The sequence below is a fragment of the Protomyctophum parallelum genome (assembly GCF_964188405.1).
Source record: "Protomyctophum parallelum genome assembly, chromosome: 8".
Lineage (NCBI taxonomy): Eukaryota > Metazoa > Chordata > Actinopteri > Myctophiformes > Myctophidae > Protomyctophum > Protomyctophum parallelum.
The window spans coordinates 25913627-25929806 of NC_139703.1; the positions used below are offsets into that span (position 1 = coordinate 25913627).

Consider the following 16180-nt stretch of genomic DNA (forward strand, 5'->3'; position numbering starts at 1 on the left):
AAGGTTGACGAATGACAGCCACGTCTAACCGGCAAACAAATATTACAGTATGTGTGTCTCTTCCATAGTAGACTGAATAAGGGCACACAGACTGAAAACAGAAATAGAAATATATGATGCATTAAAAGCTGTGTTGGTTTGACCAAATGGTTCATGGTTACAGTAATTGGTTGGCCAAATTGTTCCTGTCAAAAAGAAAGCAAAATGGTTTAATTTTGTTAGGGAACTGGTCTCAAATTGTGAAATGTACTAACTAAATACACCTGCAAATTGGACCCATGTGAACAAGAGTGAAAACTTAGCCACTAGCCAGTATGTGTAGTTATGGTTTTGATGATCATGGCCTCTAATGTTTTGAACATTTATTCAAAGCATTAGTTGAGTGAGACTTGGCCATTACAGTAAAACAGATCCCCAGATAATTTAAATAGAGAGTATAATAATTGCTAAGAACATTTCTGATTTCTATGTGTAGGCTCCGTGCCGACCAGCGCAGCAGCGAGTCTCGGCAGGCCGTAGAGCTGGCCGTCCGAGAGCACAAGGCTGAGATAATGGCCTTGCAGCAGGCCCTGAAGGAGCAGAGACTCAAGGCCGAAAGCCTCTCCGACACAGTAAGTCACACATCTACCCATTCTGACCTGAGATCAGATTCTAAAAATGTCTTCTACATCCTGACACTTTTCTGAAAAAGCTATGTTTCTATGTTTCTATTGTTGCTCGATTTTTCAAAAATAGCAGACCTACAAGCTCGTAGCGCGCCACAAGGTGGTGCGCTATGAGCTTGTAGATCTGCTATTTTTAAATAGCTAAAGCATAACGTAATGCTAACACCAAAAGGGGTTCCCGCCCAAAATGGGTTAACTCACATTCTTCTAGCCTGCAAATCACTTTGTAATATCTGATATTTCCATATTTCTTTTACTTTTTGAGGTGGTGCTATAGCCCCTCCTATATACAGCTTTTGTCCACACACGTCTCATATTATTTGCCATTGACAATGAAGGGAGAAATTAGGTCAAATGTCCGCCAAATATGACGTAAATTTGTGGCAACACAAATATTAAAGGTATATTCAGTGATTTCACTTAATTCAAATATCACTTATTTTTTTGTTTTGTTGTGATAATCCTCCCTACTATAGAGTGTGCTGGCCATATAAGGAGTTCCTCCCTGTCCCCAATTAACCCCTGGGGGTCAAAAAACCTTAGGTTTCGTTTTTGACTCTCTATCCTGATTGGACGAAAGGCTGGGTCCCACAGCCAAAAACGAAACCTAAGGTTTTTTGAGTGAAATCACTGAATATACCTTTAAATGCCATTGACAATGAAGGGAAGATTTGAGATGATGTATGATAATGTATAATGCTAAGAGCGCCCCTCACTTCACACGGGTGTGTTTTTATTACATTTTATTGTTGCTTTATATGGCAGAGGAAAACCGTTTCATGCAGTGAAGTTGTTTGAAAATATAATATTAAAATGTGTTTGAACAGCTCAATGACCTGGAAAAGAAGCATGCCATGCTGGAGATGAACGCCCGCAGCCTACAGCAGAAACTGGAGACGGAGAGAGAGTTGAAACAAAGGCTGATGGATGAGGTAGAAAGTGAAATACAATCGTGCACGCAAAAACGCATTTAGTGTGTTAACAGAAACGGTGTCGTCAACGTGGTTCATGTGCGAAACTCGAAAAAAGTGGCAGACGCTCATAGATTCCAGTGCATTCCGTAAACTTCTGGTTCAGGGCTTTGTCACTATTCGCTAATAGAAGGCTCTGTGGAAGACTGGCCCGATGAAGTGACCGGAGGTGATGCAACTCTCCTTATATGGATCTGTGTTCCCCCTATAGAGCGTCACAGTCCCTCCCCCTTTCAGAACAACGAGTGGCCCAGGAAATGAATCCCAATGCATTTTCCCCATAGGCATTTCTTAAATTATATATTTAAAGACCTTTTAAGCGTCGTACGAAGCCAACTCTTGTCGTGACAAATCATGACAACACACACACAATATTTTGGACCAAACAAATAATTACAAAGAAGAAAAACGACAACAAAAAGTGTTTTTTTCTACTTTCTAATTCTTTGTTTGGCCTGAAAAATTGTGTTTGTTGTCATGATTTGTCACGACAAGAGTTGGCAAATTAAGAAATGCCTATGGGGAAAATGCATTGGGATTCATTTCCTGGGCCACTCGTTGTTCTGAAAGGGGGAGGGACTGAGACGCTCTATAGTGAGACACCAGAACAGAAATGTGAAAAGGGAACCATCTGTGTTTTAGCCAAATGAACAGCTCATTTCAGTCAATTAAATGTCCTTGGATTACATGAATCAAGCCGTAAACCGTAAACAAGCCATAAACTGTCCATGTGTGTGTGTGGGTTGTTCTTCAGCAAGGCAAGCTGCAGCAGCAGATGGACCTCCAGAAGAGCCATATCTTCCGTCTGACCCAGGGTCTGCAGGAGGCCTTGGACCAGACGGACATGCTGAAGACGGAGAGAACCGACCTGGAGTACCAGCTGGAGAACATTCAGGTAGTACATTCAGTACCAGCTGGAGAACATTCAGGTAGTACATTCAGTACCAGCTGGAGAACATTCAGGTAGTACATTCAGTACCAGCTGGAGAACATTCAGGTAGTACATTCAGTACCAGCTGGAGAACATTCAGGTAGTACATTCAGTACCAGCTGGAGAACATTCAGCTAGTACATTCAGTTAGAGAACATGTAGTACATTCAGTACCAGCTATAGAACATTCAGGTAGTAAATTCAGTTAGAGAACATGTAGTACATTCAGTACCAGCTATAGAACATTCAGGTAGTAAATTCAGTTAGAGAACATGTAGTACATTCAGTACCAGCTATAGAACATTCATGTAGTAAATTCAGTTAGAGAACATGTAGTACATTCAGTACCAGCTATAGAACATTCATGTAGTAAATTCAGTTAGAGAACATGTAGTACATTCAGTACCAGCTATAGAACATTCAGGTAGTAAATTCAGTTAGAGAACATGTAGTACATTCAGTACCAGCTATAGAACATTCATGTAGTAAATTCAGTTAGAGAACATGTAGTACATTCAGTACCAGCTATAGAACATTCAGGTAGTAAATTCAGTTAGAGAACATGTAGTACATTCAGTACCAGCTATAGAACATACAGGTAGTACATTCAGTTAGAGAACATGTAGTACATTCAGTACCAGCTATAGAACATTCAGGTAGTAAATTCAGTTAGAGAACATGTAGTACATTCAGTACCAGCTGGAGAACATTCAGGTAGTACATTCAGTTAGAGAACATGTAGTACATTCAGTACCAGCTATAGAACATTCAGGTAGTACATTCAGTTAGAGAACATGTAGTACATTCAGTACCAGCTATAGAACATTCAGGTAGTACATTCAGTTAGAGAACATGTAGTACATTCAGTACCAGCTGGAGAACATTCAGGTAGTACATTCAGTTAGAGAACATGTAGTACATTCAGTACCAGCTATAGAACATTCAGGTAGTACATTCAGTTAGAGAACATGTAGTACATTCAGTACCAGCTATAGAACATTCAGGTAGTACATTCAGTTAGAGAACATGTAGTACATTCAGTACCAGCTGGAGAACATTCAGGTAGTACATTCAGTTAGAGAACATGTAGTACATTCAGTACCAGCTGGAGAACATTCAGGTAGTACATTCAGTTAGAGAACATGTAGTACATTCAGTACCATCTATAGAACATTCAGGTAGTACATTCAGTTAGAGAACATGTAGTACATTCAGTACCAGCTATAGAACATTCAGGTAGTACATTCAGTTAGAGAACATGTAGTACATTCAGTACCAGCTGGAGAACATTCAGGTAGTACATTCAGTTAGAGAACATGCAGTACATTCAGTACCAGCTGACCCTTTCGGGTACATTTGGTTCCATTTGTACACTCTCGGAGTTAAAGACCTTTTGGAACCCGGGCCTATAGCAGTCGTTAAAGGGAAACGTTAAGGAATGGGAACGTTGACAGGGAATCGGTGACGAACCCGAATCGTCAAAATCCCATCCCTGGGCCCGCTTAGAGGTCCAAAGACAAAGTCGTGCGATTAGTCACACACGTTACCGCAGTGAAATTTGTTCTCCGTATTTGACCTGACCTTGTCTCTTGGAGTGGTGAGCCGCAGCGTGCGCCGCACTCAGGAATCATTAGTTGATTTGACCCCCCAATCCAACCCATTGATGCTGAGTGCCAAGCAGGGAGGCATCGGGTCCCATTTTTACAGTCTTTGGTATGACCCGGCCGGGGATCGAACCACCGACCTCCCAGTTTCTGGGCGGACACTCTAAACACTCTAACCACTCTAACCACAAGGCCACTGTCTGTCCAGGCACCTTGGCTGGTAATCCAGTATGACAGTGTGTCGTGGGTTCGCTAAAATGTAGGCCATTTCTTTCCCATCCTAAAAAAGCACTGGTACATACAGGGTGAACTACTATTCAGGAAAACTGTGAATACACAAAGTTTGTCTTAATCTTGTTTTGCCAACAGCTTAAATATGAAGCATACTGTAGATGACGCAGATTTTCAAAAGGGTGACCACACCTGCAGCTAATAAAACTGTGGGTATGATTTAGGTGTACCACTTAGCAAGCATTGACAATACCATTTGAATATAGTCAGTGCTTGCTGTTTGGCACACCTAAATCAAACTGACTCATTAATTTAATTAGCTGCAGCTGTCTTTACACTACTATGACATGTCTGTGAAAAGGGTCCATCAACTTTCATTATGGCCGGGCTACAGTGGGGACGGAATTGGCTCTGCAACAATGTAATCTATTTTAACGTGTCCGCGGCAGTTACGCAGCCCTTCACTTTGTCTGCCTTTATTGATGAATGGAGTAGGAAATGGGGACAGAGAGATGGGGAGTGACATGCAGCAAAAGTCGTCAGGTTCGGGCGTCGAACACGCAAAACGCTGTCCGGTGGCATTATCAGCCTAGATGCCCAGATGGCTATGCCAGCCGTCTGGCAATCACTTTTTTTTTTACTGTTTATTTTGATTGATTACTTATTTTAATCATTACTGTGCAAGACAAGTGCATACATGCACTGCATGTGATGCAACACAATCATAACATTGGCTAGTGAGTGTCTGCAGCCAGGACTTCTACTACTAGTTAAGAAGTTTCACGAGGGTCAATGGGATCAAATCAATCTTGACGTTCCCAAATATCATGAGTTGAAATTAGAAGCGAGTGTTTCTCTGAGGTCGTGTTCTCGTCCTGCTCTCAGGCGGTGTACTCCCATGAGAAGGTGAAGATGGAAGGCACCATCTCTCAGCAGACCAAACTCATCGACTTCCTCCAAGCCAAAATGGACCAGCCCACCAAGAAAAAAAAGGCAATTGTAAATAGAATTCCCATAAATTATTCACAATACACCGTAACGATGTCCCCAATCATGCTGTTATGACTTGTGGTATGTTTCTGAATATTATTGTAAATAAACTCAGTGGTTTACACGCAGTGGTGTGAAGTAACTAATACATTTACTTAAGTATTGTACTTCAGTAGTACTGAATCAGTACACTATGTACTATTTGTACTTTACTTGAGTATTTCCAATTTCCAATATTTTTACTTGTACTCCACTACATCTCAAGGCAAATATTGTACTTTTACTACACTACATTCTTTTCAAACTTTAGTTACTTTGTAGATTTTGATTATTATTACAAAACATACAGTTACCACTTCAGCTCTATATACATTTTGAGTTTTTGACCATTTGAAAATAGCCGATCTACAAGCTTGTAGATCTGCTATTTTCAAAACGTTTGAGATTTTGAAATGATACATTCTGCATAATAATGAGTACTTTTACTTTTCGTACCTTAGGTACATTTTGATGCCAATACTTTTGTACTTTTACTCAAGCAAACTTTGAATTCCGGACTTAGTAGAACTACTAACGGAGTAGTTCTACATTGCAGTATTGGTACTTTTACTTAAAGGACCACTTCACCACTTTTCAACCTATCTTCATTATAATAGGTCCTCACTAAAAATCTAGAAAAAATAGCGCAATTCTTTTCTACTCAGTCTGTGTCTCATAGGAGGGCTGTGGGCAGCTCAGAAACCGTCTTCCAGTGACATCATCGATGGGGAATACAAGCTAATAAAAACGGCAGGCTTTCTAGTCCTGAAAAGTTGCAATGCGAAAATGGAAGCCATCGTTCTCACGATAATGAAAATCTAAACATTTTTATTAAAAAGTCTTGTTTAAAAAATAATCTGCCTAATGATGATGTCACTGGAAGACGGTTTCTAAACTGCCCACAGCCCTCCTATGAGACACAGACTGAGTAGGAAAATAATCGTGCCATTTTATCATGATTATTAGTGAGGACCTATTATATGAAGATGGGTTGAATTGAAAAGTGGTGAAGTGGTCCTTTTAAGTAAAACACGCGAGTACTCTTTTCACCACTGCTTAACACTGCGTTCCTCTTGTGTCCCGGGTTGGGTCAGGGCATATTCGGGCGGCGCCGGGAGGACGTGGGCACCACGACCAACGGAGCGCTGGGTCCTCCGCTCCAGCCGGCGGCCGGGCCGGTGCAGTACAGCGACATGAAGCTGGCGCTGGAGAAGGAACGCTCGCGCTGCTCCGAACTGGAGGAGACCCTGCAGAAGATGAAGATAGAGCTGCGATCCCTCAGAGAAGAGGGTGGGTGTTGTTCACGATGCAATGGATTAAAGTTCTCAGTCGCCACGAGATCAATTGCATTCCATAAGAAGCCAGTGTGTCTTCCGTGAAAGCATGCTGCTGCACACCGAAAATAGCAGATCTACAAGCTCACAACACGTCGCAGCGCGACATGTTGTGAGCTTGTGGATTGGCTATATAAATTGAGTATTTGAAGTGATCAAACAAGTTTAGAAGCATCTTCCAGAAACATGAATGGTCTCAGAAATGTCATGATTTCTTCAGCTGGTCGGCTTAAAACATCATCATTACTTTTTCTGATTGTATTTAGCTTTATTCTACGTGACTAATTATAGTCATATTGTCATTTTTTCTTTTAATCCAATGTCTTTTCTCAGTGGAGCCCAGGAGGCTAAAGCTAATGGATTTGCTATTGAGAATATGCAACTACACTCGTATTGACTGTTTGAGACTTCCTCAATTTGGCCTCTTTCACACCAATGGTAATGTGGACTCATTATAATTTCAGTTTGAAATTAAAAGCGCAAGCAATCTTGTCGCACACCTCGTCTCGTTCATTGGAGGAAATCGGACACCCAAGATTGTCAATTTTAGGGGTGTGTGATACTCTCACAAAGTGTGAAATGGTTATTTTTATTTTCTTTGGAAAGGTAAATGCAATTTGGTTAAAAGTATTGTCTTTTACGTTTATTATTTTTATTATTCAAATGGTCACAAGCCAAAAGATATCAGTAGTATGTAGTTCACTAGGTTGAGGAACAGAACCTTTCTGTCGCGGTAGCTGTTGCCTGACGCTCCTTCTTAAGGTTAGGGTACTGCCCCCTTCCCCCCCAGAGGAAAATTAGGAACGAAAGAGAACAGCTCTGTGTCTTCATTTCTGTGACTGTTCATTCTGTGTTTCAGACCACTATCATCCAATCTTGTAAATGTGGTACCCGGCCTGGCTGGGACCCGTTACATTGACAGTAACAAAGACATTCCCCATTGAGCTATTGAGTTAACCAAGTTGTGGTATCCTTTTATTTGTAAATGTTTCCAGCGGCACATTTCAAAGCTCAGGAGCACCAGGCGCACCAGGCCCCGTCCACCCCCGCCATGGCCCGCCAGCAGATCCTCATGTCGGCCATCGTCAAATCCCCAGAGCATCAGCCCAGCCCCAGCAGCCTCCTCAACCCCTCCACGCGCTGCAAGGAGACCGCCACACCGGAAGGTCAGTCATGCCCCGCGTGGCGAACACCGGCTAGGTAGACAAATGCAAAAGTGTAGATATAGTGTATACTGATGTTTGAAATAACAAGAACCATTCTGACCTGAGATCAGATTCTAAAAATGTCTTCTACATCCTGAGAGTTTTCTGAAAAAGCTATGATTTCTATGTCGTTCTTCGATTTTTCAAAAATAGCAGACCTACAAGCTCGTATGAGATTGTAGATCTGCTATTTTTCAATAGCTAAAGCATAACATGATGTTAACGCCAAAAGGGGTTCCCGCCCAAAATGGGTTAAAAAAATATGTTCATCGGTTATAGCAGCAGAAATATGGAATAGTTTGTTTATATTGTTGATGAATATAAAACATTATTCTAAACCGTTTTATAATCTATTATCGCCACCAAGTGATGCAATCAAATGTCTTCCGTTGTTTTGCCTGTTGTAGCAAAGTTTTGTTATTATTATTACTTGTATAATACATAAAAAGGCACTATATAAGCTACACCTTTTCGGTCAAAATATTTTCTGTAAAGTTTGTTGCAATTAACTACACACACATATACATTAACAAATGTATATGCTTTAATGACCGAAATAAACCATTCATTCATTTATTCATGTATGATATACTGTATATGCATATACTATATGCTGTGTCACTCAAACACCTCGCCTTTTCACGAGTCAATATGGATGATACTTGCTGCGGTGAAGCTGTAGTGGGGTTTCCTGCATGTTATTATTTCTCAAAGTAGGACTTTTCCAGGGCTCCTTGAGGGAGTTCAGTGGGTCCTCAGTAAATATGAGTACCAATGAACCCATTTAAGCACTTTACTTTACTTTGTTTGTTTATTTAGAGTAGACGGGACATTGCATATTAATGGTCATTATGAATGCAAGGTAAATGCACCGGATTTAGCAAAGATGCAAATTTACATCCGCAGTCCGTTCTGTGTGGACCCCAGGAAGATTAGCTGCTGCTATGCACCAGCTAATGGGGATCCTAATAAAACTCCCCACACAAAACGTAAAATCGAAACAGGCAGACAGTGGAATACATTACGGTTTAGCAGCGTTTTACTTTTAATAGGGCAATACAGATTTGTAACTAAAGCCCTATTATATACTTTGTGAAAATATATATAAAAACGCATGGCATTGCAACGCGCCGACATGCCTTGACATGGAAATGTTAGAGAACCACTGGGTCTATTTTGTGTCTGTTGTGTTTATTCCCTCTTATCCAGCTATCCTATAGTACTTCAGGTGCTTTTCTACTAGGTCTGTTTGCTTTCACCCAGCTGCTGCTAGACCCCTTTCTCTCTCTCTCTCTCTCTCTCTCTCTCTCTCTCTCTCTCTCTCTCTCTCTCTCTCTCTTTCCACTGCCCTCCGCAGAAAAGAGGAGGGTCACTTTTGAGAGTAAGTTTATGGGTCTTCCAGTACGGCTGCATCCTACCATGCTTATCTGCATGCATTGCCACACGTGTGACACACACACACACACACACACACACACACACCACGGCCAAGTGTCTGCGGGGCAGTATGTCTGCCATCAGTCTTGCTGTTCTTGTTTCATCAGGTCATCATTAAAGACCAGTTGAAATGGCCTAGTGAAACAGGGGGCTGGGACGGGCGCTTCACTGCTTCCTCAACCAATCACAGTGCAATTAGGGGCAGTGGGAGCAGGTGGTTCAGTAGCCCTGGTCCAGTGCGTTAGCGAGTTCTCACTAACGCCCTGCCAAGGAAACCTCTGCTATAATCCACAGGTAAACATTCCACAAAGCCTGTTTTGTGTTGGTGAATGTCTATTGTCAAGGCTGGGACGCCTCTCGGGACCCCAGCTTCTCTGTATAATATACTTTTTGTGCATACAATAAAATAAATTATTTTATTTAGAGCGCCCTCTACAGATCTGGTGAACATAAATTACCATTTGGCCATAGATATAAAAAGGTAGACGCCATGGGGTGTGTGTGTGTGTGTCTCAAGAGGAGGCAAGCTTCCGCGTGTGCCACGGAAGGGGACGTTCGGTAGGCCGGACAGGCAATGTAAACGTTTGTTTTCTCATGCCAATAAAGCTCCTTTGGATTTAATTGATATTAAGTCCCAGAAATGTAGCGCTGTGATTGGCCAGTAGTCACTTGAGCGGTAGGCGACACAGCGTGCCCTCCGCACTTCCGCTTGACTCCCGCCTTACATTGGTCACACATAGCTCCAACGAACTGCAGCGGCCAATGAGGCATCAATTTTTAATATAATAATATAATCTATGGTTCAGCCTATACCGTCCCGTCCACTCGGTCAATGGGATCCAAACTCCTGCACGCTGTGTCACACTGTGACAAGGCGGTACTGAATCAAGATTAACTTACGTTAATTGAAAGGTTTGTTTAGCTGCGTCTGCCAGCTTTGACATTCAGAGTAGCAACTCTGTCTTACTGTCTGTCTGGCAGACTGACTGGTTCGGCCTGCCCATCAACACATCGCTCATTTTGTTTGACGGGAAGTAGATAAGATTGGACTTTTAGGGACTTTTTGATTAAGAACACTCCATATTATGGCCACGGATATGCCATAAACCAACAACATATTTTTTCATTTCAAGGTGGTCTTTGAGCTACAATAGCCAACTGATTAGATGGATTAGAGTCTAATCCGTCTAATCATCAGTGACTAATCATTAGACACTGTATCTAAATTGCGCTCCTTCGGCCCATGAGCAAACATAATGTGGACCCTGTCAGCCCTCTTTGCAGTCAACAGCACTCATTCCAGCTGCACTTCAATAGCCGATCTACAAGCTTGTAGATCGGCTATTGCATCACAACCATTTATACCATAGTAACTCAGGCTTTCTTCTTCCTTCCGTGTGTACCAGAGTTCGGCCGTCGTGTGAAAGAGAGGATGCACCACAACATCCCTCACCGCTTCACTGTGGGCCTCAACATGAGGGCTGCCAAGTGTGCCGTCTGCCTGGACACTGTGCACTTTGGACGTCAGGCAGCCACCTGTCTAGGTCTGTATACCCACCCAGCACTGGTTTGGGTTCATGTTTTTTATTGGGGAACAAGTATAGGGTGGAAGGAGCACAAGTCTGCAATTATTATTCTTTATTGTATTTTTTTGTTTTATCTGTATGTATAACCCATTTAGGCCTGACGTCGAAATTTCTAAAATGTCTTCTAAATCCTGACAGATTTCTGTCAGGATTTGCGACACATTTTCACGGGGGGGGGGGGGGGGGGGGGGGGGGGTGACATAGAGACAAGGTCACATGTCGGAGCACAAAAAAAAAATAGACTTGACTGTTTTTTTTCTCCCCCCACCCTGTGTCTTTGTCTGATTATAGAGTGCCACACCCTGTGCCACCCCAAATGTTCACCGTGCCTCCCGGCCACTTGCGGCCTACCGGCGGAGTATGCCACTCACTTCACAGAGGCTTTGTGTCGGGACAAGGCTAACTCCCCAGCCCTGCAGGTCAAAGAGGCCAGCGGCCATGTTCGCCTAGAGGGATGGATGAAGCAACCAAGGTAACTCGTGCATGCAGCACCTATAATAGTTATCGACATTTTATTGATATTGACTGTATGAAAGATGTGTAACTAAGCTTCTTTCTACCTTTTGGTGTGTAGAGCCTGACCGATACATCTGTTTGGCCGATATATAGCACCCATTATTGGACTCTTTCTTTTGTGGTATCAGACTATCAGTAATTAGCCTACGTGTCACAATTTTATTAACCACTTCCAACCTGGCATCCATTTTGGGCATAAATCACAGACAGGGTGATTTATCTATCAACAATGACCACCCAGCCGTACATTATCCTGCTTATTACACGGCCACTTAAAACACAAATTAATACATTAAAAACAACAAAACAAAGTATTTCCTTGCTTACGGTAAGTTGGCCCCGCAGAGCGCAACGAGTCGCATCGGAAACAAGGGAGTGAGTGTTGATCAAATGGAATTAATTTTCGGGTACGGCATTGTGTGTTTAGTTTACATCATGTTATGTTGGGTACGGCATGAATTCCAAGCAGCACAGCAGGTGCTCCAAGCCTTTGATTAGATATCGGTCTGTTATAGAGCGGAGCGGTCTGTAATCCAGAATCCGCTGAATTTGGCGATTTGACCAATCGGAAATTAGAATCAAGCTGTGTAATAAAACGAGATAGAACTGTTCTGTTCGGATGTATGGGCTGTCAATGGGGAATCTAGTTACCAACCTTGCTGGCAAGATGGCTGTGGTCTGCAGTGTTGTTTTCGTCGACTAAAACTAAGACGAAAAATGTTCGTCGACTACCTTTTTTCACTGACAAAAACGAATGGAAAATTAAGCTACGATGACTAAAACTAAGACTAAATATACTGACAATTTCGTCGACAAATAAAAACTAGACTAAAATGTTAGGAAGGGACTAGCGGACAATTGATTGATTGATTGAAATATTTATTAACAGTTTGCAGAATTTACAGTACATTTCAAGCACAAACTCAATACAAAGACTGTTAACTGTGAGTGGACGACCCAATTAAGCATTACACTTGTTTACAACAGGGTCCACATTGTTCAATTCATCAAAACATTTAGAGACATACAAATAGACATTTCTATGTAGCTAAAGAACAGAACAGGAATTCATCATATAGGAAGCAAAAAGGGAAAAGATACATATACAGTGAGGGGAAAGGGGGGGGGGGGTGGGGTTGGGGGGGATTCAGATCTTACAGAGGCCAGTTTCGAATTGCAGCCATCCGTAGGTGCCCTTTGAGAGCGGTTTTGAAGGAGTCAAGGGATTCACATGTCTTAATGACTGTTGGTAGGGCGTTCCACATTTTGGTGGCATAGGAGCGAAAAGAATTTAGTCCCTTGTTTGTGCCGAATCTGGGTTGTACATGGTTTGTTGCACTCCCTCTGGTGTTGTGGGTGTGGACTTCGTTTACATTAAGGAAGTATTTAGACAGGTACATGGGTATCTTGGTGGTGTAACGAATCTTGTGGACCAGACCCATTGCAAGATGCTGTACTCTGTCGTTGACCCTAAGCCATCCCAGCCTGTCAAAGTGGGCAGGGGTGAGGTGGGTTCGGGGGGTGAGGCCAAGTAGGAGCCTGACCAGTTTGTTTTGGGAGGTCTGGAGCCTTGTTTTAAGGGCCTTTGAGGTGCTGTGGTACCAAGAGGTGGATGCATAGTCAAAGAAACCTTGTACGAGGGCTCCTGTTAAGGTCTTCAAGGTGTTTTTGCTGACCAGTGAGGAGATCCTGTAAAGGAATCTTGTTCTTTCATTGACTTTTTTGATTACGTTGGTGGCCATTTTATCACCGGAAAGATTGGCCTCCAGGATGGAACCTAGGTAGGTAATTTGATCTTTTCGTGTGATAATATTGTCACCCACTCTAACCAAGAAGCCATCTGCCTTGCTGAGATTACTATTTGATCCGAAGAGAATGGATTCAGTTTTTCCCAGGTGTAAGGATAGTTTGTTATCAGCGAGCCAGGTGCAGATTCTACCGAGTTCAGAGCTGAGGGTCTTTTCAACCTGCAGTTTGTTCCTGTCCGAGACCAGCAGTGCTGAGTCATCTGCGAACAGGAACAAGTTGCAGTCACAAGCTGATGTCATGTCATTAACATATATTAGGAACAGTAAAGGCCCTAGAGATCCAGTATAAGTAATTTTACACTTTGGTTGCAGCTTGTAGATCGTCTATTTTCAGCAAGTGTAAAAACACTCATTACGACGGCATCAAGGCCCGCCAAAATACATTTTAGTCAATCAACTGTAGATTTAGTAGACTAAAATCTTATGACGTTTAGTCGACTAAAACTAGACTAACACTAAGAGATTCCAGGTGACTAAAATATGACAAAAACTAAATGAAGTTTCAGTCCAAAGACTACTAAAATAGAAATTTGCTGCCAAAAACAACACTGCCTATGTTCAGTGGGGATCTGCTCGGTCAGGCTAGCTACTTAGCTCATAATGTGCATCTTTCTGCTCACACACACAGGCATGGCAAGCGTGGCCAGCAGGGCTGGGAGAGGAAGTACGTCGTGCTGGACGGAACTAAAGTCTCCGTCTTTGAGACGGAGCCCAGAGAAGGTCTGTGGCTTATTGATATATTATTTACATTTGTATTGTATGAGTCTTAATATTTAACTAACATTTTTTAAGGATAATATTATGGGAACCACCATTCCATGGATGAGAATTGTTAAATGTGTCTAAAGAAAATTGTGGAAACGACTGTCCCTATAAAATAAAAGTTCAAGTTCTTTATAGTTATTTAATTAATTTGAATGTTTAAGGGGTGTTATTTTTGGAAGAATGATCGATTTTTACTAAACACAGTGGCAAATAAAGAGAAAACTGCAGATCTACAAGCTCACAACGCACCGTGACATATTTTGAGCTTGTAGATTGGCTATTTTCAAGTATATTATGCCCCGTTCAGACCAAAAAAATCTAGAAAAGAAAGGAAGCTGCTTTTTTTTTGAGAAAGTGGGCGTGTACAAGGTACCTGTCACTCAAGCTGCCTGGACTGGCTTGAGATGAGAAAGAAAACAGGCAGTTTGAGCAGATGCTCATTTGAAAGTCTAAAATGTAAAATAGCGACTGTAGAGGAGAAATAATTATATATTTAGTTACATCATAACCTACGTATGGATGAATAAATAATATAATCTTGGTAAACTTGTTTGTAAATAACCGAACGAGACTACGGACCGGATCTCGATCCTCCCTCTTAGCGCTTATATAAACCATAGACATAAGTCACGCATGCGTAGAACTACTTCCGTTCTTCTTCTACACAGAAAGTAAACAAACGTCGCGTCCTCATCACACCTCCAGCAAACCGGACTATCCGACATGGTTGTTGTTGTTCGTTTCCCCTAGCAACTGACGCATGCCTATGACACCATGTAAAAACGTAGGACACGGGGCGAGCCGACCAGAGCTGACGTAAGCCATGATGTCACAAGTTTTGCGGATCCACCGTTTTGCCTGTTTATATGGAGACCATAGGAAACGGCGTTCTAAAAGATTTCCACTCTGGGAGGTGGTTTCACTTCGTTGCGTTTTCACCTCCTGTGAACACGGTTCTCGTCTAAATGACAGCAGCAAACGATACTTTATTTTGCCGTTTTTTATGAACACCATCCTCGTGTAAATAGCACCTCAGTCTCAAAGATCTGTTTTTCTATCCCTATCTCGGCCCTGTCTGTCTGTCACTGACCCTCCTCGGCTGTCTGCGGCCAGCGGTCTGCTCCTCCACCACCCCGGGGAAAACTCTGACAATGGCTTCGATGAGAACCGGGGGGGGGGGGTGAATGCAGGATCAATTCTCCCCAGAAAAAGTGACAATCCAGTGGGAACACGGAACACAACCTGTTTTCACCGCTTCGACAACTTGTTTCTCATATAAACTTTAATTTCTATCGATAAAATCGGCTATGGTCTTGCCAGATATCCATTCATATTTCATATTAAGCCCATACTTAAAAAGTTAATTTTTTAATTCGGAGATTCGGGCCGCACAGCTTTCGGAGAGGCAAATGGTTTTGTGAAATGATCTCAACTCCGCCTCCTCAAACCACGCTGTGCTCTGTTTGGCTACACGCAGCTTTTAAAAGCTCCAGCGTTTCAAAGCAGCTTTCAAGTTGAGTTTTGGTGAGAAAAAAAGAAAGCAAAAAAAAAAAAGCTGTTCATTCCAAGCTTCAAAACGCAAAAGCTGCTCTGCATAGAGATAACATGGGACCACGAAGCTAAAGCAGAAGCTAGCTTGTGCAATGTGAATGGGGCTTTAAAGAAACACAAAATTGTGAGATAAAAAAATAATTATATAATATTTGGTATCCGTTTGCTTGATATTTAAAAACAAGCTTCTGGAATTGTTAGATTAATTGGAAAATGGATAGAAAATCGCTAATAAAATGTTAAAGGTTTTATGACATTCATTTTCATTTCTTTTTCTTTTTCTTTTTTCTTTTAGGTTTTATGACCTCAATTACACCCAAAAAACCTGAACTTTGAACATTCAGTGGATTTTCTGTGGTCTGAAGTTTTCTTTGGGGTTTGGAAGCCTTTTGAGCTACAATGAAAACAGGCAAAACAGTGAAAACAGTGACATCTGCTGGCAAATCCCATTGACATATATGGGATTTGCAGGATCTTACACCACAATCTGCCGGAAAATCAGAGCACCTGTTTGAGTCAGAAAACCCCAGATCACAGAAAATCTACT

General features: G+C 42.0%; 1 protein-coding gene across 1 annotated transcript in view; it reads left to right on the plus strand.

Moving 5' to 3' along the window:
* cita (citron rho-interacting serine/threonine kinase a) overlaps positions 1–16180 on the plus strand; it is a 65331-nt gene that overhangs the window by 30221 nt on the left and 18930 nt on the right. The window contains 9 exon segments of the mRNA XM_083771610.1: positions 476–611; positions 1493–1597; positions 2391–2531; positions 5288–5401; positions 6526–6721; positions 7761–7931; positions 10814–10951; positions 11285–11465; positions 13946–14037. Coding sequence (XP_083627736.1) covers positions 476–611; positions 1493–1597; positions 2391–2531; positions 5288–5401; positions 6526–6721; positions 7761–7931; positions 10814–10951; positions 11285–11465; positions 13946–14037 — 1274 coding nt within the window.